The 23748-nt window shown below is 61.7% G+C and overlaps 1 protein-coding gene across 2 annotated transcripts in view; it reads right to left on the reverse strand.

The window, feature by feature from the left end:
• RADIL (Rap associating with DIL domain) overlaps positions 1-23748 on the reverse strand; it is a 56419-nt gene that overhangs the window by 2723 nt on the left and 29948 nt on the right. Inside the window, exons 2-10 of one of the 2 annotated variants that reach the window (XM_082858020.1) lie at positions 21440-21687; positions 19788-20420; positions 17830-17867; positions 11607-11767; positions 7729-7841; positions 6845-7082; positions 5984-6156; positions 1185-1335; positions 11-201 (exon numbers count right to left, since the gene is read on the reverse strand). In XM_082858020.1, coding sequence (XP_082714146.1) covers positions 11-201; positions 1185-1335; positions 5984-6156; positions 6845-7082; positions 7729-7841; positions 11607-11767; positions 17830-17867; positions 19788-20420; positions 21440-21687 — 1946 coding nt within the window. Of the gene's footprint in view, positions 1-2; positions 202-1184; positions 1336-5983; positions 6157-6844; positions 7083-7728; positions 7842-11606; positions 11768-17829; positions 17868-19787; positions 20421-21439; positions 21688-23748 lie in introns of both variants that reach the window. The other variant, XM_082858021.1, reaches the window with a different exon arrangement.

Raw genomic sequence — 23748 nt, forward strand, 5'->3', positions numbered from 1 at the left:
ACCCCGGTACCTGGAGACACTCCGGCCGCGCGGGCCTGCCGCCGGGGCTGGGCTTGCTCCGCGGGCTCCACAGGAAGTGGCGGATGTAGAGGAGGTGCTGGTGGAGGCTGTCGTCCAGGCAGTCGGCCTCCAGATCCACCTGGAAGCCCTCGCTCGGCAAAACGATGGGTGGGGGGTTTTCATAGGACTCCAGGACGTCCTCTGCAGGGGCGAGGGCGGCGTGACCCCCCGGCCAGGAGGCAGCTGCCCGGCCACCCCCGCCTGACTCCGTGGGACCCCGGGGACACGGGAGGGGCCGCACAAGCCCATACGGCGCTCTCACGCCTCCTGAGTCCCAGCGAGCACCCAGGATGAAGCCCCGGCGCCACCATTTGGCACTTGGGCCCCACGCCACGACCCCTGCCTGCGGCCCCCGGCTCCCCCGGGCCCACCGCACACCCCAGCCTGGAGCCCAGCTCACCCGGCCCAGACACCAGCACCCCAGGCCGCCACCTGCTCCTGCCGGGCCCCCGCGGCCACGCCGCCTGCACCGCGCACGTGTCACGGGGCTGAGCACAGCCTGCCTAAGTGCTGGCCTCCACACGAGGACACACGCGCCTTCCAGACGGAGGGAAGACGGCAGCCCCTGCCTTGCTCCCGGTGCTCAGCACAGAGCCCCCTCCCTCCCTCCGCGGAAGGCCTTGGACGTGAACCAGTAAACAGAGCGGGGGACGGCACCCAGGGCCCAAGCCCCAGGTGACCAGGCGTCGGAAGCCCTACTTCTATCTGGATCTTCCCCCGTCCTTTACTTTCCATTTTTGCTTGTGTTATAGTGTACATACTGCTAATGAGGAGATACAAAACTCATAAAAATATACACACACATATGTACGTCTGTCTCCACACGTAATACACCCAGGGCAAGATGGCTCGACACCGTTTCCCGACAGGTTGTGCCGTGGCAGCTGGTGTGGAGACCCTGCTCTCCTCCTGGTGGCCGTGCACCCAGCGAGGCCCCATGAGGGGCAGTGGGGACCTCTGACCTGAGCCGCGAGCCTGGGGGCAAAGGCGAGCCTCCGCCCTGGGCCGTCTTCCTCCTCGGGTGTCCTGCCCTGTCCCCCCACCTGGGGACCCAGGGACCTGGGGGTCAAGGAGCCCCCGGGCCACACCCGAGTTCTGAGCTCCAGCCGGAGGAGAGGCCTCACCTGACTTGAAGGCTGCGGGGCTGTCCTGGGCACCCGGCTCCCAGGCGCTCATGGGGCCCATGGCCGAGGCCAGCTGGTACTGGGTCAGCAGGCGGTGCAGCTGCGAGGGGCTCAGGGCAGGGAACGCGGCCCGCAGGTTCGCCCAGCTCATCTGCTGACGAGAAGGAGCTCCTGGTCAAAGGCCGGGGGCCCAGCCCGCCCCCCAGGGAGGGCCTGCCTTCTGGGAGCTCCGGCGGCAGGGCCCAGGGCTCCCCGCACCAGCACCCGCTCCGCCCTGGGGCGTCCGTGCGGGACAGCGAGGTCAGCGAGGCCGAGGTCAAGGCCGGTGCAGAGGGCAGCTCACCCCATGCCTGTGGGCGTCCAGGGCGAGAGCCGGGTCAGGTGGCGGGCGGGGGGGGGGTGGGGGGGTGTTCCCCGGAGAGGCCAGCAGGCACTGCGCCGAGTGCCCTGCCCACCGAACAAGCCCTGTCACACCACCTCGGGGGGCTGAGAAACGGGGCAAGACCACTGGGAGGTTAGGGGGCCGTGAAATAGGACCCCCGCCTCGTACCATGTGAAGGGAGTCAAGCAGGTCAAAGACCTGCACGAAGGCACGACGGTAGCATTAGGTGCCGCACGAGACTGCGGGGGCAGCCGGGGGCAGGGAAGGCGCCCTGGCAGAAGACAAACGGCAGGTCGCTGAGTTACCGTCTCCGTCCGTCTTGCTTCCTGGAAACCCGTCCTTCTGCTCTCGAGGAGCTTCCCAGGGAGGCCTGTGCTAGGGGGACGCTGGGGGCCTGGCGTGGGAGAGCGTCCTCAGGCCACTGTCCCCGCCATCAGGCATCAGGACTCCAGGCTCGAGCTGGCCTCGTAGGGAACATGGGAGGCAGCTCCTGCATTCGCTCCTGAGAAGTCGGAAACCATCCTGACCGCTGACCTCCAGACCCGAGCTGCTCTCCTTCTCTGGAAGCTCAGCGGCGTCTCTGCAAGCCTGTGAGCGCGTCTTGGGGCAGGTCTGTTTCAGCCACTGTGCTTTTCACCCACCGGCTGCACCTGCAGTCCGGACACTCGGGTCGAGCGGGCTGGGCAACTGTCGGTTTGTCTTCACTCCCTGTCGGCCCTGCCGTCTCTGGCCTCACGCTGCTCGGACGCGGGGCCTCACTTGGCCGGTCCCTTCATTTCCTTCTTCCTCCTTCCTCTCTGTCTCGCCCACGTTTGATTTTACTGCCCACATCAAGAGGCCTGGGCGGTGGTTGCCGAGTATCGACACTGAAGGGACAGACAACATCCTAAGCTACGTGGGGAAGGGGGGAGAGCGGCCTCTTCCTGACACCTCCACCCCAAACACATGACAGCGCAGGACGGCCTCGTCTGCCCGGAGGTGGTTTTGACTTTCATCCTAGAAGCCATGCTTCGCCACGCCTGTGCTTCTCCGAAGCTGGCGTCGGCGGGCGCCCCGACGGCGCTGAGCCGTCCCCCAGCAGGAGCGAGCGCCTCTTCCATCTCACTGGCTCTGCTTCCGGGTGGTTTCCCGGACTTTATCTTATTTACAGCATCCTGTTATGTAATGGTTACTGTGTCTTCCCTTATCTTTATGACAATACAAATGGCTTCTTAAGTAAGTTTCTCCTCGCTGAATAGTCCGTTTCGAGGGTGGCAAACTACGGCCTGAGGCCTCTTTGCCTCACTCCCTGCCTCTCTCTCCCTCTCCTGGCTGGTTGGCTGTGGAGGCCCAGTGTCAGCATCCTCCGTCCTGCCCTGGGCTGTCGCTGACCGCCAGCCCTGCCAAGTTGGCCGCCCCCTGCTTGGAGGGCGCAGGCCCGGGCCTGGTGGGTGAGAGTACAGGGCTCCAGCAATGGGGGCTCTGCCACCAGGGTGCTCCCTCCTTCAGGGTGAGATCCCGTGTCCCAACCTGGAGACCCTCGGTCTTAAATGCTCTAGAAATAGACCCCAGTCTTCTGCCAGAGGAAGGAGCGGGCAGCTCCCAGCCGTGCAGGGAGAGGCGCAGCTGAGCAGCTAGTGCGCCGCTGCTCCTTCCTTGCTATGCATTTTGTACTGAAGTACAAACACCACGGAAAACCACAGAAAACCATGCGAACCTGAAGCACCCAGCTCGGTAACTCAGCGGTCCCCAACGTGTTTGGCACCAGGGACCAGTTTCGTGGAAGACAATTTTTCCACGGACTGGGCGCCAGTGGGGGATGGTTTTGGGATGATTCAAGCCCATTACATCTATTGTGCACTTTATTTCTATTATTATTACACTGTAACGTGTAATGAAATAATTATACAACTCACCACAACGCAGACTCAGTGGGAGCCCTGAGCTAATTTTCACTTGCCGCTCACTGACAGGGTTTTGATATGAGTCTGCAAGCAACTGATTTATTACGGTCTCTGGACAGTCAAACCTCTGTGCTAATGATCTGCATTTGCGGCCCCTCCCCAGCGCCAGCGCCACCACCTGGGATCACCAGGCATTAGATTCTCGTAAGGAGCGTGCCACCTAGATCCCTCGCACACGCGGTTCACAGTAGGGTTCGCGCTCCTGCGAGAACCTGACGCCGCCGCTGGTCCGACAGGAGGCGGAGCTCAGGCGGTGACGCGAGCCATGGGGAGCGGCCGTACATACAGCTGGAGCTTCACCCGCTCAGCCACCGCTCACCTCCTGCTGTGCGGCCCGGTTCCTATCAGGCCACGGACTGGTACTGGTCCGTGGCCTGGGGGTTGGGGACCCCTGTGGTAACTGTTCGCCAGGGCACACGCCTGTGTGCCAGGCCCAGGGCAAGAGCAGTGTGCACAGCAGCGCCCCAGGGGGGACCCCATCTCGTCTTCCCCTCTGCAGGCGGGTGCTCTGCCCAAGTCTGAGCTCCACACAGTGGCTCGCGGCTGCCCGTGGTGGCCGCGGCTGTGGACGCCGTCACTGCCATGTGGGGCTTCTTGGCTGCACTCACGTCAGCTGGGACTTCACGGGGGCAGACGGGGCAGCCGGTCCCCTACGCGGTTCAAACACGGAGCAGCTCCCCAGGGCGTGGGAAGCGGAGTCCATGGGGCCGCCCTGCAAACACGCTGGCCATCCCCTGGGTGGGTTCCATGTCGCTGCCCGGTAGGAAATGGCCTGGGTAGCTTGGTCTCGCTGATTACCTGTGACGACCATGTCGCACAGCAGGTGAGGGAGGCAGGTGAGCTGGTGTCTGTTTCCTGCTGCTGTTCTAACAAACGACCACGAAGGTGGCAGTGAGATCAACGTGAGCGCAGTCTTACAGTTCTGGGGGTCGGACGTCCAGCACAGGTCGCACAGGCTAGAATCAAGAGTTGCAGGCTGTGCTCCTTCTGGCGGCTCCAGGGCAGGATCCATTTGCCTGTGGTTGTAGGACTGAGGTCCCGTTCCTGTGCTGGCCTCCAGCCGAGGGCCATTCCCAGCTCCTGGAGGCTGCTGTACCCTTGCCCCGTGGCCCCGTCCTCCACCTTCACAGCCAGCCCTTTCCTGTCTCTCTGACCCACTCTTCTGCTTCCCTCTTTCTTCTTTTGTTCAAGTATAGTTGACTTGCAGCGTTCTGTTAGTTACTGGTCTACAGTAAAGTGATTATATATATATACGATCCTGCTTCAGATTCTTTTCCATTATGGTTTATCACGGGATATTGAATATAGTTCCCTGTGCTGTACAGTAGGACCTTGCTGTTTACCTGTTTTATGTGTAGTAGTTTGTATCTGTTAATCCCAAATTCCTAATTTATCTCTCCCCCCGCCCGCTTTCCCCTCTGGTAACCATAAGTTTGTTTTCTATGCCTGTGAGTCTGTTTGTTTTGTAAATAAATTCATTTGTATCATATTTTTAGATTTCACACAGAAGTCATATCATATGGTATTTGTCTTTCTCCTTCTCTTTCTGACTTGCTTCGCTTAGTATGATAATCTCTAGGTCCATCCATATTGCTGCAAATGGCATTATTTCATTCTTTTTATGGCTGAGTAGTACTCCATCGCATACATGTACCGCATCTCCTAAGCCAGTTGTCTGTTGATGGACATTTAGGTGGCTTCCGTGTCTTGGCTATTGAAAATAGTGCTGCTATGAACACTGCGGTGCATATGTCTTTTCGAATTAGAGTTTTCTCTGGATATGTGCCCAGGAGTGGGATTGTTGGGTCATATGGTAGCTCTATCTTTAGTTTTCTGAGGAACCTCCATACCGTTCTCCACAGTGGCTGCACAGTTTACATCCCCACCAACAGTGCAAGAGGCTCCCTTCTGTCCACGCCCTCTCCAGCATTTGTTATTTGTAGGCTTTTGAATGATGGCCATTCCAACCGGTGTGAGGTGATACCTCACTGTAGTTTCAACGTGCATTTCTCTGATAACCAGCAATGCTGAGCATCTTTTCATGTGCCTTTTGGTCATCTGTATATCTTCTTTGGAGAAATGTCTGTTTAGGTCTTTTGCCCATTTTTTTATTGTGTTGTTTTTTGATATCCAGCTGTATGAGTTGTTTGTAGATTCTGGAAATTAAGCCCTTGTTGGTCTCATCGTTTGCAAATATTTTAAGGACTCGAGTGCTTAGACAGGGCCACCAGGTGCCCCGGGGTGACCTCCCCACATCAGCAGGGCCCCCTGTGGCCACAGCTGCAGGTCAGAGACTAGACACAGACATCCTGGGGCCGTTATCCTGCCTGCAGGTGGGAACAGCTGTGGACTAAGCCACTGCAAGCCCACTGAGCCCCTCCTGGTCTGCAAGCTGCTGACCCCAGGGCGACCGTGCAGGGTGCCGCCCCATCCTCGCTTCGCCCGCAGCCCCCCACCCTCCGTACCCCTCCCACCTGCACGAGCTGGGCACTGGGCGTGGCCAGCAGGCTGAGTGTGCAGGAAAGCTTCCGGAAGAAGCGCTCTCCAGCCTCGCCAAAGCCGGCATTCCGTGTCCACTCCAGGAGCTGCTGCAGGCGGGCACAGGCCTGGACGCCTCTGGGCCAGTGGAAGCAACTCAGAGAGGGCCCTGGGAATGGAGGGAGGGAACGAGGGTGATGCCGGGCAGCCCTCGCAGGGCAGGCATGCTGCCCGCCACCCCCCACCCCGAGGGAGCCAGGCCCGGCTGGGCCCTAGCCCTGTCCTACTCCTGAGCCCCCCCCCCCAACCAGGCCTCTGGACAGACGGAAGACCTTACGTCAGTTTCTAAGACAACTACCTGCTTCCAGACCCCTCTCTGGGCATGGGTGGGTGGGTATGGAGGTGGGAGGTGAAGGTGGCAGGGCAGGGAGGGGCGGTGACAGCCACGCGACCCCAAGTGCAGAGGGCCGTGGTCCAGGCTTCGCACGTGCTGTGGGCTGGCCCCGCTCTCCCTGCCCCGCACCCCAGCACTGCCTCGGCCCTGAGCGCTGGGCAGGGCGATGGAGGAGATCTGGGTGGCAGTGAGGCAGGGTCAAAGGCCACGTCACTTCCCTGAGCCTGCTGCCTCCTCGCTCACAGGGGCCCCAGGCCACGCGGGGATAAAATAAACCAGGAAAGGCCAGCGGGGCCCTGTGCAGACACGGACGGGTGGCTCCCGCTCCCACGGGGACAGGCTCTGCAGCACGTCCTCCCCCCGCGGCACCCGCCCAGACCCCACGGAGCGGGACGGCTCAGCCCGCTGGTCTCCGGAAGGACACGCTCAGTGGCCCTGCGGGCTGTCCGCCCCGGGCCCTCACCCTTGTCCAGGAGCTGGTTGAAGAGCAGCGTGCCGGAGAAGAAGAAGAGGTAGGCCAGCACCTGGGCGGCGATCTCGGGGTGCACCTGCAGCAGCCGCAGGAGGTCCAGGGTGGCCTGGTAGATGGACACGACGCGGTGCAGCTCCTCGGGCAGCTGAGGGGCCGAGCACCAGCTCTCGCGGCACTCCAGCTGGAAGGGGGGGCACTCCAGCAGGGCCGGGAGGCACACGTACAGGGACTGGGGGCGAGAGGAAAACACCGGCTGCTGTGGGCAGGGGCCCCGGGCCCGACCCATCCCGCTCACGCCTCGGCCAGACCACGCATGTCAGCGACCCACGTGTGAGCGCCGGGCTCAGCCAGCGGGAGCCGCGGCGGGGAGGGGGGTCGGTAAAGCTCCCAGCGAAGGCGCAGATGACACGGGCTGCAGGGCTCTGGCAAAGGGGCCGGACGGCACCCAGAGGACCCTGAGGGCAGGGGGCTTCGCCCTCTTCTTATTTTATCAGAAGGGTTTTACTGGACGGAGTGGGGGCGAGTGAGCCCCACTGACCCAAGGACACGGCAGAGCCCTGGGGTCCCCCGCTCGGCTCTGAGTCCCGAGACATGGCCGCACGGCTGCCCCCACCAGCGTTAGGGACGGCGCGGGCAGGGGAGCCGGGGCCACGGCAGCCGGAACCACCGCACGGCTGGCCCGCCGTCCGAGCCGCCTCCCCAGAGCAGCCGGCCCCGTCTCTCTCGCTCGCTGGCCCCGCCTGGGGCAGAGGACTCGCTCGACAAGAGCAACAGCAGGTGAGGGGGCCAGGGGCCCGAGGCCGGGGTCCGGGCGGGCAGAGGCGGCCAGGCCGGCACGCAGGTCCCCCGGCAGAACGCGCACGCAGAAGCCGTACCTTGGAGACGTAGTACACACACTGCTGGAAGGCGTACAGGATGACCTCCTCCAGCACGGCCATGGCCTCCTCACTGGCCGTGAGCGTGCAGGAGAACAGGGACTCCTTCGAGCCTGCGGGGGAATGTGGTGCCGTCACTGCAGGGCCAGGGGAGGGGGACTCGGGCAGAAACCTTCTGGAACTGCCGCGAGTTCAAACCCCCACCCGACGCCTCCTGAGGGCTCCGCCCAGCACCCTCCTCTTGGGTTTGGAAAACGTGACAAACCAAAGCCACGGGGCCCCCGGGACCTGGCCGAGGTGGCCAGGACCCCAGGCCCCGAGCTTCCAAGCCCATGGGCACCAACTCGATACCAAGCGCAGCAGACGCTCGCGTGCTAGCAGCTTCCGGATACGGGTCAGGACCAAGTGCCCAGCGCTGGCAGATCCTGGCCCGCAGGTCACTTCTCACTCGGGATACAGGTCAAAGGACACCTGGCCAGAGGTCCTAAGGAGGCCGTCACGACATTTTCCCGAGAAGGCCAGATGGCCCTCATGCCCCGTTCCCCCCCACTAGCGTCCCCCAGGGAAGACACTGCCGTGTCGCAGGCACAGAGCGGAGACCCTGGGGGCTCAGCACCTCGGGGGACGGGCCTCCCAGGCTGGGCAGCGGCCAGGGGGCTGCAGCTGCGGCTGGGACTGGGGGGTGTGAGCGACGCCAGCTGCCTCCCTCCCCCTGGGTGGGGCTCCTGTACGGCCAAGAGGCCAGGCTGGCCACGGGGTCCCCAAGACCAGGGGCCCAACAGGGAGGGGCCATCCCGAGGGCCTTCCCGAAGTTGGGAGGCATGAGGTGCCTGGTGCCAGCGGCCCCAGTGGCACTTGGGGAGGGACCGGACGGGACGCCCGCCTCCGTCCTCCGCTCGCTCGGTCCCTCGCTTCTCCTGATGAGGACGGAAGGCCGGCGGCAAGGCTTTCCTGCACTGCCCGTCCCGTGCGGCCTCTTGCTTAATGCACAGAGTGGGCCCCACGTCTGGGAACCTCCTTTCAGGGAGGGAGGGAGGGAGGCCGGGAATCGCCCTGAGCTCTAAGCTGGGCCTCCCAGGAGCACAGGGACGGGGCCGCCCGGCTACTGGGCCAACGGAAACGGTGTGCGCGTCCGTCAGAGACCCGCCCTGCAGACGCCAGCATGGCCCATCGAGGGCTCGGGGCTCCCTGACCCCCCAGGGCTCACACTCCAGAACCCTCCTGACCAGGAAGCCGGAGGCCTGCGGGGCCTCCCCAGGGCCCTTCCCGGAGCCCGGCAGGGTCTGGCTGCTCCCTGCAGCCCCCCTGGGCTTTGGGGGAGAAGCCAATCGGGTGACTGCAGGGGCCGCAGGCTCTGACGGCGCCAGCTTGTCTGAGAAGGAGACCTACGCCCCTCATGTGGGCCCGGGGGCTCTGGAGAGAGGGAGGAGGGGACGGACAGAGAGAGGAGGCTGGGGGTCCACAGAGCACAACCCCGGGCGGCTCCCAGCAGACGCCGCAGAAACACCCTGAAACCCTCCTAGCCGCGGTGCGGGCTCTGCTGGGGTTTCCGACTCAGCTGACGCCTGCACGCGCCTGTCAGAGGACCCGGGCCTCGTCCCCCCTCCCTCCCGAGGCCCCGGGGCTGAGGACCGCCCCCTGGGACCCCACAGTCCGCAGGCGCTGAGGCAGAGCCTCAAAGCCTTACAGGAGAACTTTAAATGAATTAAATAAACGTCCGCCCTGATGGGCTAATCTTTTATCTTCCCCTGTGAACGGGCTTCCTGGATAAGAGCTTCAAACAGAAAAGGTTGTTTGGGGAAGAAAAAGCTCTTTTTCCAGTTTTCAGGACATGACACATCTCTGTTTTTAGAATTCTTCCCACAGATATTTCCTGCTGAAGGTCAGGAGGCCAAACACGCCAGCTCTGACCTTCCCTTCGCCCCCTGGTTGATGGTTTTTTCCTCTGAGCTCTCCGGAGCCCGCACCGCCCCGGACGTTGTTTCCGGGACGCTCAGGCCCTGCTGTGGCTTCCCCAGCCCTTGTGGTCCCCGGGGCGGGCAGAGGTGGGACCCCAGCCGTCCACGTGCTCACTCTCCCAACGTCGACTGGGCTACACGACATCTGGGCCTTGGACCAAGAATATCTTCCTAAGAGCAGAGCCCCCCAGCAGCTTTTTTCATGAAAATCAGCCTGACTCAGGGTCTCTGTGAAGGATACGCTAACCCCAGGCCTGCAGCCTCTCAACACAGCATCTGAAATATGTCCAGACAAGGAGGGGCACTGGCGGGACTCGCCTGTGAGCACTGTGCCCGAAGTCGGGGTGACAGGGTGCCGTCTCCCGACCTGTGCCGGCCTCCTGGCTTCCGCACGGAAGGACCAGCCAGAGGCCGGGTGCTCGCCGGCCGATGCCACGTGCACAAGAGTTCCCTCCACTCAGAGCCCGCTGAGCGCTGCGGCCTCAGTCCTGGGGGGCTGGGGCCACCCCCCCAAAGGAGCTCAGCAGGGTCTGGGGAGAGAGGTGACAGGAAGCCTCTGCAGGCGCTGGATTCCAGCAGCGCCAGGCACGGGGTGGGCACGGGGTGGGCCCGGGCTGCTGCGCAGAGCGAGGCGCGTGAGCGACGGAGACTCGGGAGGTGTGGTCCTCGCGTCACGTGCGGGGCAAAGGTGGGTGACAGCCTGTGTCCAACCCAGGCCCGGTGGACAGACAGGAGCTGCCCCATCCTGGGGTCTACTGGACGTTGTTCACAATGTCCGCCCAAGGGGGACAAGGGAGGGAGCGACAGGCCAGCGGGCCTGCAACGAATGACCGACCACTGGGGCACGGAGGAGACACTGCTTCTGCCACATATCCACAGAGGCCCTGGGAGCCCAAGACAGTCCCCACTGCCCCTTCCCTGGGAAGTCGGGGGGAGAAAAGACTCAGAAACCACAACTGACAAGAGGAAGGTAGGCGGACCCCGTCTCCCCAGGCCTGGCCGGGACGCCCCAGGGCCTCGGCCCCGCCACCCCGTCTCCGAAGCCGGTGGCCAACTGAGCGCAGAGTGGGACAGCCCGCCCCTGGGCAGACCAGCCCCCTCGCCAGAGGCCGCCACGAGCCCCTCCCCTAGAAACCTAGCCGGTCAGCATCAGGGGAACCAGCAGGGCCCAGGGCCTCAGGCCGACTGTGAGCCTGTGTCCTGGGAGACACGGCCGTGCCCGTCCTGCCGAGCGGCCTCCCCACCGCTCCCCGAGGCAGGCAGGCCCCCGGCTCTGTCCTCGCAGGTCAGAGCAAGGCCGCACGGGACGAAACCAAGCCCCTGGTCCCCGGCTGCCACACCCGGTCCTGCTGCATGCAGCCCCGCTGCTCCGTCCCAGCTCAGTGCCAGGACGCGCTGCGGCCCCATCAGACACACGCCAGCTGACATCTCACACCCCCTCAGAGCCTGGCCGAATGCCACCTTCTCCACGAAGCCCTCCTAGACCGCCCCAGTCAGAGTCACTCTCTCAATGAGCGTTTTCAGCGCTTTACGCTGCGTTGCATCAGCTCTAGGAGGCACGTTTTCCTACATTTTAGTCTCTGAAGTCAACACGTGTCGCACAGTCTCGTAACTCTCACGAGCAACGCGCCTCCTTTCTGAGACTGCGGTGCGTTCTGGAGGGGCTGGTGACCAAGGGCTGACAGAATGCAGTGAGTGACCTGTGTCTCCCGGGCCTCCCCCAGTGGGGCTGCGTGAAATGACGGAGACAGAGAGCGCCGACGTGTCACAGACGAGAGGCACCGGGTTATAGCCCGACCAGCAGGTCACCTCCCTCTTTGGGGACGCCCCCGACCCACACCCGTCTCTGCTCTGGGGGCCACCTCTCCCCTGAGACGGCCCGGGGACGCTCACCACCTGGGAGCAGCAGCACGGCCATACCTGTGACATCCAGGTCCTCCTCCAGGCTCTGCATGTAGAGTGGGCACTTCTGCTGGATAAAGTACAGAAGCTCAACCGAGTTGGACATCCAGAAGAGGATGTGCTGCAGGTCCGGAACCAGGCCCGCCATGGTGAAGCTGGCCGTGGAGAGGGGCTCCTGGCTGCCAAGACAGAGACCAAGAGTCACGCCAAACCCGCCGCTCTCTGTGCGTGAGAACAGCAGACGCTCAAAACACCCACCGCGATCTGTCAGCCTGCCAGCGTCAGGCCGGGAACTGGATTCAGATCCATAACCTGTGAGAGGCACATCGCCTACAAACCCTCACAGGAAGGACCGCCCGAGGCCACGCTGGAAAAGGACTCTGGTAAACGGCTTCTTTTCACATCTTCTCTTTGAGAATCAGAGAACAGAGCGGCTGTGACCGTTCGGACGAGCAACAGGAATTGCCCCTCGTACTCGAGAGCAAGAGAGACGAGGGCGGGTGTCTTAAATGAGGAACGTAACTAACAGAGGAAGCAAACAGAGGCGCATCTCTTGCGGCGGTGACCGGACAAGCGCAGCTAAGTGCAGCCGCATCCCGGCAGGAGGCGGAAGGGCAGCTAAGCGCCGCCGCGTCCCGGCAGGAGGCGGAAGACGACGGCTAAGGCAGCGCCAGGAGGCAGGGATCGCGGGCGCTACTGGAAGACTCAGAGATACCGTTAGGAAACCCACAAACGACCTCACTCACGGGGGCTGCCTGGCCGTGTCTGGGGCCGGGCGGCGGACAGAGGAGAGGGGCGGGAGGGGCTTCCAGGCGGCGGCACGGAGCTAGGCCCTTCCCGGCCCTCCAACCCCATCCCACCCTGGGGGACGGCCGCCTGGGGTAGAGGGCCCGTGGCACTCCCTTTCCAGGGGACACTGGGCACGTGGGGGGCCGCCTGCCTCCCTCGATGGGAGCCTGCGAGGTCAGCTCCGCCCATCTCAAGCCCCTCCTCCCGCGTCTCCCGGGCCCCAGCCACCAGCATGCAGGACCTGGTGTCCGAGTCGCCTGCAATGTGACAGAAGCACCGCGCTGTCCTCACCAGCCTCCTGGGGAGGCCGAGGGGCGGGTGCGGCGAGCAGAGCTCCGGGCGATTCCTCCCTCTAAATGCCAGTCGGTGTCTCACCGGCACGGTTCCTCATCCCGGCAGCAAGCCCGTCGGTGGGCCGTGCATTCTGAGAGCATCCTCACACCGGAGGGTCCCTGACCACACCTGCCAGGTGCTCTGACAGGTGAGCAGAGATCCATTGATAAGCAAATCAAACCACCCAGAGGTAACTGGGTCTGTCTGGGGGTGACGCTGGGCTGTGCCTCTTACTGGCGGATTCTGGGGGGCAAGGAGGGCGTCTGCGGGCATCGCGCGAGGACGGCGCTGTCCCTAGGCTCTTCATCCTGCCTGGAGGGCTTGCCGGCGCCCGGAGCAGCTCAGGGACTCCGGCTGTTGCAGTGACCATCGTGCCGGGGGTCCTGGCGATCAGGCCCACGCGAAAAGCCGAGGGGCCATATCAGCGGCAGGGTTGGTGCGGAAGTGTCGGGCGGGCTGCAGCCTCGGCCTCCTCCGCGCCCCACGGGCCTCGGGCTCCTTTCCCCACGTTCTCCTTGTGCCTGCACTTTGCTGCTCTCTCGGACGTAACTTCACTTTTGTCCACAGACAGCATGACCCCCCTCTGTCCTGCTCCTGGGGAGGGACAGGCTTCAGACGCGTCTTCTTGTTTCCACTGCTTATCTTGCTCCTCTCGTCCGTTCTCCTCGCTGGTTGAATTACACACATACGTGCATGCACGAAGAGCTTTATGTCGTCAAAAAAGGATGAATCTGCTCGTCAGAGCCTAGCTCCATTTTGTTTTCAACATTTATTGCCCTTCTCCATTCCGCCCAGAACTCAACGGGACAGACAGGCAGGCCTGCACGGAAAAACAGTCCACCAGCTACTGCCAAGAGGAGCTTTGGTGTCGGGTCCCAGCGAGGTCAGTGCTGAGGACGCGCCACCGGCCAGCCCTGCCGTACCGTGGGGCACAAACAAGGCGCAGCGGCCTGGCCCACCCGTCCGGGCAAGCACTGAGTAGGCACGACGATTTCAGGGACATGACACCAAAGGCGCAGGCAATAAAAACACAAATAGACAAGCGGCGTTACGTCAAACGAAAAGGCTTCTGTGCAGCAAAGGAAACCATTAACAGAATAAGAAGGCAACCCACGGAATGGGAGAAAACATTTGCAAACCACGTATCAGATAAGGGGTGAACTTCCCAATACACATAAGGAATTCCTACAACTCAAAACCAAACAAAACAAAACAAAACAAACCACTAATAACCCTATTAAAAATGCGCTGAAGACTTGAATAGATATGTCTCCAAAGTAGACAGCCAGCCAGAGGAGCATGAAAAGGTTCTCAACATACATAATCATCAGGGTAATGCAAGTCAAAACTCAAGCAGCTGCCACCCCACACCTGTCATGGTTTCATGAAAAAGACCAGAGTCAACAAGTATTGGTGACGATGTGGAAAAATCAGAACCCTTGTGCACTGCTGGCAGGAATGCAAACTGGTGCAGCCACTGTGTAAAACAGTACGGAGGTTCCTCAAAAAACTGTAAGTAGAACTACCTTATGATCCAGCAATTCCACTTCCTGGTGTTTATCCAAAAGAATTGAAATCAGGATCTCCAAGAAATATTAGCACCCTGGTGTTCACTGCAGCACTACTCATAATATCCGAGACGTGGAATCAAACGCAAGGTCTACTGACGAATGAATGAATAAAGAAAATCTGGTTTATAACACCATGGAACATTATCCATTAAATAAAGAAGGAGGGCTTCCCTGGTGGCGCAGTGGTTGAGAGTCCGCCTGCCGATGCAGGGCACACGGGTTCGTGTCCCGGTCCGGGAGGATCCCACACGCCACGGAGCGGCTGGGCCCGTGAGCCGTGGCCGCTGAGCCTGCGCGTCCGGAGCCTGTGCTCCGCAACGGGAGAGGCCACAACAGAGAGAGGCCCACGTACCACAAAAAAAAATAAAAAATAAAGAAGGAAATCCTGCAATATGCAGCGACACGGATGAACCCTGAAGACATGATGCTCAGTGAAATAAGCCAATCCCAGAAGGACACGTACTGTGTGACTCCACTTACATGAGGGACCCAAAACAGTCAAACTCACAGAATCAGCGAGCAGAGGGGCGGTTACCAGGGGTGGGGGCAGGAGGGCAGACAAGAGAAACTGCTCATCAATGAGCATAAAGTCTCAATTACGCAGGATGAGTGAGTTCTAGAGACCTGCTGTACGACAGTGCACCTCCAGTTAACGATACTGTACTGCTCGCTTAAAAGTTGAAGAGCATAGCTTTCATGTTAAATGTTCTCACCACAGTAAAATAAATTAAAATAAACCAAATCAAATCAATGATGTTCTGATATAAATTTAAAAAGAAATCATCTGGGGGACTTCCCTGGTGGTCCAGCGGTTAAGACTGCGCTTCCACGGCAGGGGGCGCGGATTCGATCCCTGGTCGGGGAACTGATCCCTCATGACGCGTGATGCGGCCAAAACATTTTTTAAAATAAAAATAAAGATCATCTGGGACACCTGTACAAGAGAAATTATTGCTCTTCTATATTATTATTAATAATATATTATTGATTACTGAAAATAAAATTTAAAACATTTTTGTTAGTAAATAAAAAAATGAAAAAATTTCAAAAAACTTTCTAAACAATTCATGAGTCAAAGAAGAAATTAAAACAGAAATTATGCAAGGATAAGGAAATAATAAAGAGGTAAATGGAATAGAAATCAGAGAAAAGGTAAACAGAAAAAACAAAATTGGTTCTTTTAAACAGTTGATAACAGACAAATGCCTGGGAAGATAAATCAAAGGGGGTGGGGAGAGAAAAAATAGGACCACAACAGGAATTAAATAAGGCGATATCACTACAAATATATTAGAGATGAAAGAAGTCCTACAAGAATATAATGAACAATTTTATTCCAGTAACTTTGAAAACACAGGCAATAGATAATTTCCTAGGAAAGCAAAACTTACCAAAATCAACACAAGAAGAAACAGAAAACTAAACAAACCATAAACATTAAAGAAATGGAATCAGCAAACACAGGCGCCGCCCAGACGCTTTTCTGGGCCGCTTCCAGGAGACCTCCGCGGCCCAGAGTCCTCAGCCTCCGACAAATCGACTCAGAGAACTGAAAGCAGAGAAGGCTGCCCAATTCATTTCTGAGAACCTTGCCATTAAAATCAGACAAGGACAATACAAAACAATAAGTGAATTCACAGGCCGATTCTACTTATGAATTCAGATGGGAAAATCCTGAAGTATCAACAAACCGCATCTCGCCTTGCTAATGACAAAATCAACAGTCATGAGAGGTTCGATCCCGGGAATCCAATCACGGTTCAGAAAACCTCCTGATGTAGGACCCACACTCAGATTCAAGGGGAAAATGTGTGACGATCACAGACGCGGAAAAAGCATTCAGGAAGAGTTAACGGCCACTTACAATTTTAAAAGCAGCACGCAAGAAAGACCTGAAGCTAATGGGGCAAAACGTGAATCATGTGAAATTCAGGTGTGGGTTCAGGGGTAACTGATACGCTCTGTACTCTTCTGTATTTTGAAAGTGATTCATAATTTTTAAAAAAAAAAAGCATTCGCTGGGATGGAGCCAGGGCTGTTTTTAGGCCCTAATGACACAAGGAGCTGCTGAAGGAGGGGCTGTTTCCTCCTGTTTAAGGGCCAAGGCCCCAGCAGACAGGCACCAGTGGGAGGATGCGCTGGAGGGCGAGGGCAGGGTTCTCCTGAGGACTGCTCCCTCCAGGCCCGCCTCACTCTGGGGACGGGATAGAGCCTCGGGTGAGGCTACCACACCTGTCACGGGGTGAGGCTAGCTCCCTCGCGGACTTCCCCTCCCGTTCGGAACCTGAAGGATGCAGGGCTTCTCCGAGCTGCCTGGGCCTCAGCTGGTCCCTCCATGCCGGGCCAGCTGTAGGCTGTCTTCCGTGGGGCCCCCCGCCCGGGGCCTGGCCTGTAACAGCACCCCGCTACCCGCTACCCTCGAGCAGGGCGGCAGCCAACAGAGCACATTCGTGAGCGACAGGGATTCTGCTCCACTCAGCCCGGCGGGAGCTTCGCTGCTCAGACCCCGGCTTCCCGTCTCTGAGCCTCTAGTTCCCGGCTTCGGAAGGAGGGGATAATGATGCTTCCTCCCGACTCCCTTACAGCAGAGGTCTCCAGTCCCCCCCGCAGCCCCGGGCCGCACAGCAGGAGGTGAGCGGCGGGCAAGTGAGCGAAGCTTCATCTGCCGCTCCCCGTCGCTCTCATCACCACCTGAACCATCTCCCACTCCCCGCCCCGTCCGTGGAGAAACTGTCTGCCACGAAACCAGTCCCTGGTGCCAAAAAGATTGGGGACCGCTGGCTTACAGGACCACGGGCGGACGGTACCCCACAAGCACGGACAGCAACCATGTGCTTTATAAACGGAGTATCTTCTTCACGTGTCATCCTCACATAAACAGAAATGAGGCAAACCCCATGGACCGCAGCATGACTTAAGGCCCCTTCGTCCACGACGGGCAGTGACCACAGGCAACCTCTGCTCGGGCTGTCACCACATGTGCGTGTTCCTTCAAGGGGACGGACAGCTGTGGCCTTCAAGCCTTCACCGTGGCTAGGGGTCCGTAGCACAAACACAGGTGCCGCCGCCACCTTCTGCGAAGGCGGTTCTCGGTGGTGTCCGCTCAAGGGCAGGCGGGGGGTGTCCCAGGATACGCACGTCTTTACCGTTAATGCCAAATGGTTTCCTCAAGTCCCCCCAGCGGCGCGTAAAAGTAGAACCCGTACTTTCTATGAAAACCGACGTTGGACAGCGGAGACCCCCTGCCCCACCTCTACACCGGGAGGCGTCCACTTCCCCAAAGCAGCAGGTTCGCATTAACACAGCAATTACGGGAGGGCGAGGAGAAGGCTTCCCAGAGGGTCGTGCCCACTCGTCTCACAGATGCTCTGGAGAGACCTCCCCGACACAGAGCTGCCCAGGGTGGTGACTACAGACATGGAAACAGCCACCCTGAGACAGAAAGACACAGAGCTGACCCCAGAGGTTGCAGGGTGAGGGCTGCTGGGACTTGGCTCCTGGGGAACCAGTGGCCTGCTGGGTGGGTACAAAGACGGGGCCATACTTACAGGTGCGCCTGCTTCTCGGCGAGTTCTTTGGTTTTCTCCTACAATTATAAAGGGAAAAAAAGCAAAGATGAGACAAGCAGGACACCACTGACACAGGCTCCCATCTACATGAAACACGGCATCACTGCTCCGGGCGTCGCTCCAAGCTACACTGGGAAGACTGTTTTCCATTTGATCTGACCTCCTGGCATTCCGTTACTGCGTACGAAACACGCGTTTCCTACAAGGGCACCGTTTCACAGCCATCTCTCTTACGTAACAGCCGGCCACTTAGGGAGCAGTAAAGATGGGTCAAACGTATGACAAATGTCAGAACGAATGTTCTAGCAACACTCTTACGGTCAAGCTTCACAGATGCACTTTTAAAAGTCAGCCCCAGTCACGCGGAGCAGATGCACGTGGGCCTGAGTACACACAAGTATGTTTAAACGGCCCCATAGGGACTCAGGTCTAGCCAACATTTTCTGTCCCCTTTAATCAAGGACTCATTCTTGCTTTAGTGCCGTTATCCGGCTTAGCGTGGTCCTAACCGCGACTCCCTCACACGTTCTCTCAGAGGCTCACATCGGCCTGAGTTGACGAGACACGTGAGCACGGGGGGATGCAGAGGAGGCTGCCGATGCCCAAGAAACAGACAAATGAAGCTCAAGGCTCTAGACAGACTTCTCTCACCCCAGAGGGGAAGCCGTACGGGGGACACCCGGGCCCGGGACCCGGGGTGAGGGGGCCCCACCTCCACGAGCCCGTTTCCGAGCCTGCACGGGGGCAGGGGAGGGGGTTCGCAGGGCTGATCCCATGTGCATGGCGGGGGAGCCAGGGACGACGCTCGGGCTCGGGGGCATCCAGTTCTCTGCCCAGAGTCCCAGCACCCTCCTCTGCCCCGGCGTTCTCAGCTGTGACGTGGGACACCGCACCTACGCCGTCAGGGTGGTTGTGGGAATGAAGTCCAACAGCATCTGATTACTAGTAAGTGTCTGGCACAGAGCAGACTCGGAAAAGGACGGTGATTCGTGTGAAATTCAGAGCTTCTAAGCGTCAGGCCCCTCGGTCCACACTCTGCACGGACTTCAGATGCAGAGGGGAAGCGACCACACACACCAAATGCCACTCGGGACTCGGGGGGACGCGGCTCAGATACGCACGAGGCACACAGATCGCTTGCACAAACCTTTGGATGTGGCAGGCCAGCATGGCTTTTGCTTTTAAAGTTTCAAACGTTTTAAATGCAGATTTTAATCTGAGGAATCTATCCAGTGTCTACACGGCCAACTGGTTCCCTTTTCCCACGTCTGCCTCAGGGTGAGCACGGCTGAGACTAAGGGGGTCTCTCTGAAGGACTGCGTGTAACTACCAGCCACCCTTCGGGTCCCCAGGGAGTCCAGCCCCTGGAGGGGCAGGAGATGCCCGCCGGGTGCTCTGGTCCCAGGGGACGTCTGGCAGTGCCTGAAGCCGCTTCCGTGAGGGGGGAGGGGAGGGGTGCTGCCAGCCGCGGGGGGGCGGGGGGAGGCCTGCGGTGCAGGGGTCAGCCCCCCAGCAAGGAATTCTACCCGGACGTGCGTGGTGCCGCGGTCCAGAGACCATCCTGGGTGAAGTTTCAATGGACAGCATCGACCGGTCCTGTGCCCCCCCTCCCCCCTACCCGACAAGGGCTCTGCAGTGGGGTGTCGGCAGGGGCTCGACCTGCTCCCAGCAGAAAGCGCGGGGCTCCCAGGCCGCCTGGGCGCCGGCAGGGCTGGGCCGTGAGGAGGGACACAGGACCGGAGCGCACGAAGCCGAACCCTCGGCGCATACCCCAGCTCCGCCGGTGGCCCTGCCTATCCTGCTCGCCCGACAGCGACGAGGGCTGGTCTCGGTCAAGGGGAGAGCTCGCGCCCTCCACCCAGGCGGCCGCGGCTCCCACCCGCTCCTCTCCCGGCCGAGGCCGCCGGCAGCGAACCGCCCCCCGCCCCGCCACTGACCCAGACCGTCTCTCGGATCATCTTGGCCATCTTGAGCAGGAGCTGCCCGAAGGAGCCCGGCTCGAGGCGGGTGGCCGAGTGCTGAATGCAGAGGCAGAGGAGGAAGGCGGGGGTCAGCTTGTGGTCGTTGCCGCCCGGCTCGACCAGTGTCATGATCCGCTGCAGCAGCGCGTCCTCCATGTCGGGCTCGAACTCCAGGTGCAGCGGCCGCGCCCGGGGGGGTCCGGGCCTCGCGGAGACCGAGGCGCCCCGGGCCCGGAGCGGGGCGCCGCACATCCTACAGCTCTCCGGCACGGCCCGGAGGCGGGCCAGGGCCTGGGCGGGCAGGGGCTGGGCCTGCGCTGGGTCCTTCAGCAGCAGCAGGTAGTACAGGCCCAGGGAGAGCAGGTCCCCGTGGCGCAGCGCCACGGCGCGGCCCCCCACCTCCGAGAAGTTGACCGAGACGGACGCCCCGGGGATGGGCTCCAGGACCAGCTGTGCCCCCGCCTGAGCTCGGCCCAACGGCCGGCGCCTGCGGATGGTGCAGTGCAGGGGCAGGATGTCGGGGGCCGAGAGGCTGATGCTGGGCTTGCTAGAGGGGGTCCTCTGGCCCACCGTGTGCCGCTCCCGGTTGAGCACGTAGACCAGGCTGTCCTGAAACACAGACACCAGACCTCAGGGGCAGGACGCCACTCGGGCAGTTCCACCCCTGGTACCTAAGCCGCCCTGGGCAGCACCCCCCCCCCGCCCCCCGGAGCCCTTCCTGCCCCGCTGCCTGCCCACACTGGGCGCCCACCCCATCTCCCAGAGCAGCCTCGGTGGCAAACCAGACGCCCGGGGTGCGGTGGGGGGGAGGCCCCAGCTTCGAGACGTGAGAGGCCAGCCAAGGGCAGACCTGAACGTGGACACTGGTCTACAGACACGCCAGGCCCGCCCGCTCCGCCAGGTGACGGCGACAAGCTGGGGAGGCGGCCCTCCTTTGTGCGCCGGCTCCGGCTCCGGGAGGGAAGATGCCTCCCAGGACCTGAGCTGCAGAGCCCTGACAAGGTCACACAGCGTGCGGGGAAGGTGGAGCAGGAAAGGGAGCGGGGGACACACGGGTGAGCGAGAGGCCGGGAGAACAGCAGACCTCCCGGGGGCGGCAGCACGGGCAGGGTCGGCGGGGTCGCCAAGGGCGAGCCCCTTCAGGCCAAGAGGCCTCCGACGAAAGTGGTATGAAATGCGGGCGCGGGGCGGGGGCCTGCGGGACTCCTCAGAGGAAGCCGCCCCGCACACGCTCGAGGCCGCGGGAGGCCTGCGCCCCAGCCCACGGGGGCCATTCCCCAGGGGCCCGCCAGGCCGGGCAGGAAGGGGGCCCAGTACCAGGTAAGACCCACGCTGGGATCAGTGAGTGAGGAGCTGGGGGTACCCCCGCCCAAGGCCCTGCTGCCGCCCACTGCAGCCTGGACGAAAGAATGTTCTGGAAGCAGAGGACGGGGAAGCCGCCACCCTCCTCCAGCGTCTAGGGCGGACCCAATGGGGTGCTCCCCCGCAGCCCATTTCTCCGGCCCCCGAGCCCCCCGCTGACGTGGTCAGTAAGGAGCAGAGGGGCGGGGGCGCCAAGCCGAGAGCCTCCCACGCCCTGCTCGCCGCCGCCCCTCCCACCGCCTCGGGCCCAGGAGAGGGGCGCTCACGTGCTGCTGGCTGTAGCCCTGCAGGAGCAGCAGGTGGGGCGACTCGTAGAGGGAGCAGCGCATGGCGTCCTGGCCGGGCTCCTCGGGGCCCCGGGCAGTGGACGGCGGGGCAATGGCCGAGCCCAGGCTGGTCTCGCTGACCGTGCGGCGCAGGCGGGGTGGAGGGGGGCTCCAGGTGCCCCCCGCGGCCGGAGCTGGGGTTCCCTTGGCGCGGCTCCGCTGCAGTCTCCGGGCCTGGGCGTTTATCCCTGCGGCAGAAGCAGCGCGGGGTGAACAGATGGCTCGAGGCCGCTCGTAACACGGGTCGCGGCTCCGTCAAGCAGGCCTGCAGGCGGCCGCAGGACTCTGCCCACAGACCGCATCCTCGGAAGGCCGTGGCTCCTCCGGGGCTCGCCCCGAGAGCCAGGCAGCCCGGCCGTCCGAGGCCCCAGACGCCCCACAGGAGCCCGTGGCGCATCCCAGCCCCGAGACCAGCCAGCACCACGGCCTCCCCGCGGGATGCCAAGCCCACCACAGCCTCGACCCCCGCAGAGTCAGCGTGCTGGGGGCTTCGTGGGTACCACGCCGACCCCAAAACCTGCCCATCCCCTGTCCCGTCCTGGCAGCCCGTGTGTGCGTGCGTGAGCTGATTAGGTGACGACTGTTCATCATCCCCCCCCCATTTACAAGGAGGAAGCAGTCAACTCGCCACGTCACTCCAGCCCACAGGGCCGGCTGGTCTCCATCCAGAACACGGCTGCTCCGTCCCGGGGCACCTCCAACACGGCCAGGCACACGCATGCACACGCGCACACCCGTGCACACCCCACAAAAGCCTTACCCTTCTACACGTAGGAAGCGCTCTTTTAAACTAATGCCGCGTGAAAGCTGAGAAGCCACACGGAACTCGAGGGCCAGTCTCCTGTCACCGTCGCCTTCCCCGGCTGACCCAGGCCTTCCTCTCTGAGCCCCCTGCCGAGGGCCCTCCACACAGCCTCTGTCTGCAGCATCCCTTCCTATAACCGTTCCAGACAAAACCAGACAAAGCCAGGGCAAGTGAGGTGGGCAAGCGGGGGCCGAGGGCGCCCGGGAACACCGACCTGCCTTCCAGAAGGAGAAGGGGGCCCGGTCCCCGGCAGCCCACAGGGAGCCGGGGCTGCAGGAGGGAGGCCGCTCAGCCGCAGTGCAAGCCGTTTGCCGGGCGCCCGCTGCTCCCCGCCTGCTGCAGAGCCGGGCCAGCGACCGTCAGGCAGGGCAGCGGGCGGGGGGGAGGGATGGGGGGAAGAGGGGCGGGTCAGGGGAAGGAGGAGGCCGAGGGCAGGAGGCAGGGATGGAGGAACAGAGGTGGGGGCAGGCGGGGAGGCAGCCCCCAGCCTCACCAGTCCCACCCCCCGCTCTCACGGCTGGGGCATCACGGCACAAGCGGGGGCCCTGCCTGGAAGAAGACATTTAAAAACCAGTCCAAAACGACGCTCTAGCCCAGGCTTTTCCTCCCCCTAGGACGGGGCTGCAGGAGAGGATGCACCTCAGAACCACCTTGCACAAGTGCTGGGGCTCCCGGGCAGCAGCAGAGCCCATAAGGTCACCCTTTCCTCTTCGATTCCTGGGGGCCCGCAGAGGCCCTGGACGAGGCCCGAGCGACCAGGGCCAGCGTCCCTGGGACTGCAGCAGACGGGCGTGGGCGCACACTCTCGGCCGACTGGACACCACTTCTCCAGCTGGGGTCCCGCGTCCCCTCGCAGCTGACCCCCTCCCAGGCTAAAGCAGGGGCTCTCGCCCCGCCCGCGCTCAGGGCCGCCTGGGGAGTTTGGAACAGCGTCCAGGGCTCATCCGCGGGCCCTCAGGGTTGAAGGGCCAGGGCTGTCAGGAGGGAGGTAGCGGCAGCTCAAGGCCGGGGCCGCTGGGCCACCAACGCCAGCACGGCCAACAACGTGTAGAGCAACCCACAAGGTCCAGCCGACAGATCCGAGCACACCCTGCGGGCAGCACAGCCACGAGGACCCTCACACGCGTGGACACCTGAGCAAGGAAGGCCCCTGAGCCCCACGCAGCCCTCCACGGGGACTATCCTCGCACAGGGCAGAGATGCTGCAGGGAAAGCTGGGCCCAGCCTGTACCCAGTGGCGGGCGGAAAGGCAGATGGGGAGCAATGGGTAGGGTGTGGGACCTCTGTTTACATGCTGAAAAGAGCACACGAAACCCCGCGGCACGCTGCTCATGGTGTGCATATATGTGCACGTAAAGCTGTTTTCAAAAACGGATAGAAAAGGCACACAGTAAGTTCAAGAAATGGCCGCCTGACAGGTGGGGGTCTGAGCCCGGGGAGGTAC

This window comes from Leucopleurus acutus (assembly GCF_964270905.1).
Source record: "Leucopleurus acutus genome assembly, chromosome: 16".
NCBI classification, from domain to species: Eukaryota; Metazoa; Chordata; class Mammalia; order Artiodactyla; family Delphinidae; genus Leucopleurus; species Leucopleurus acutus.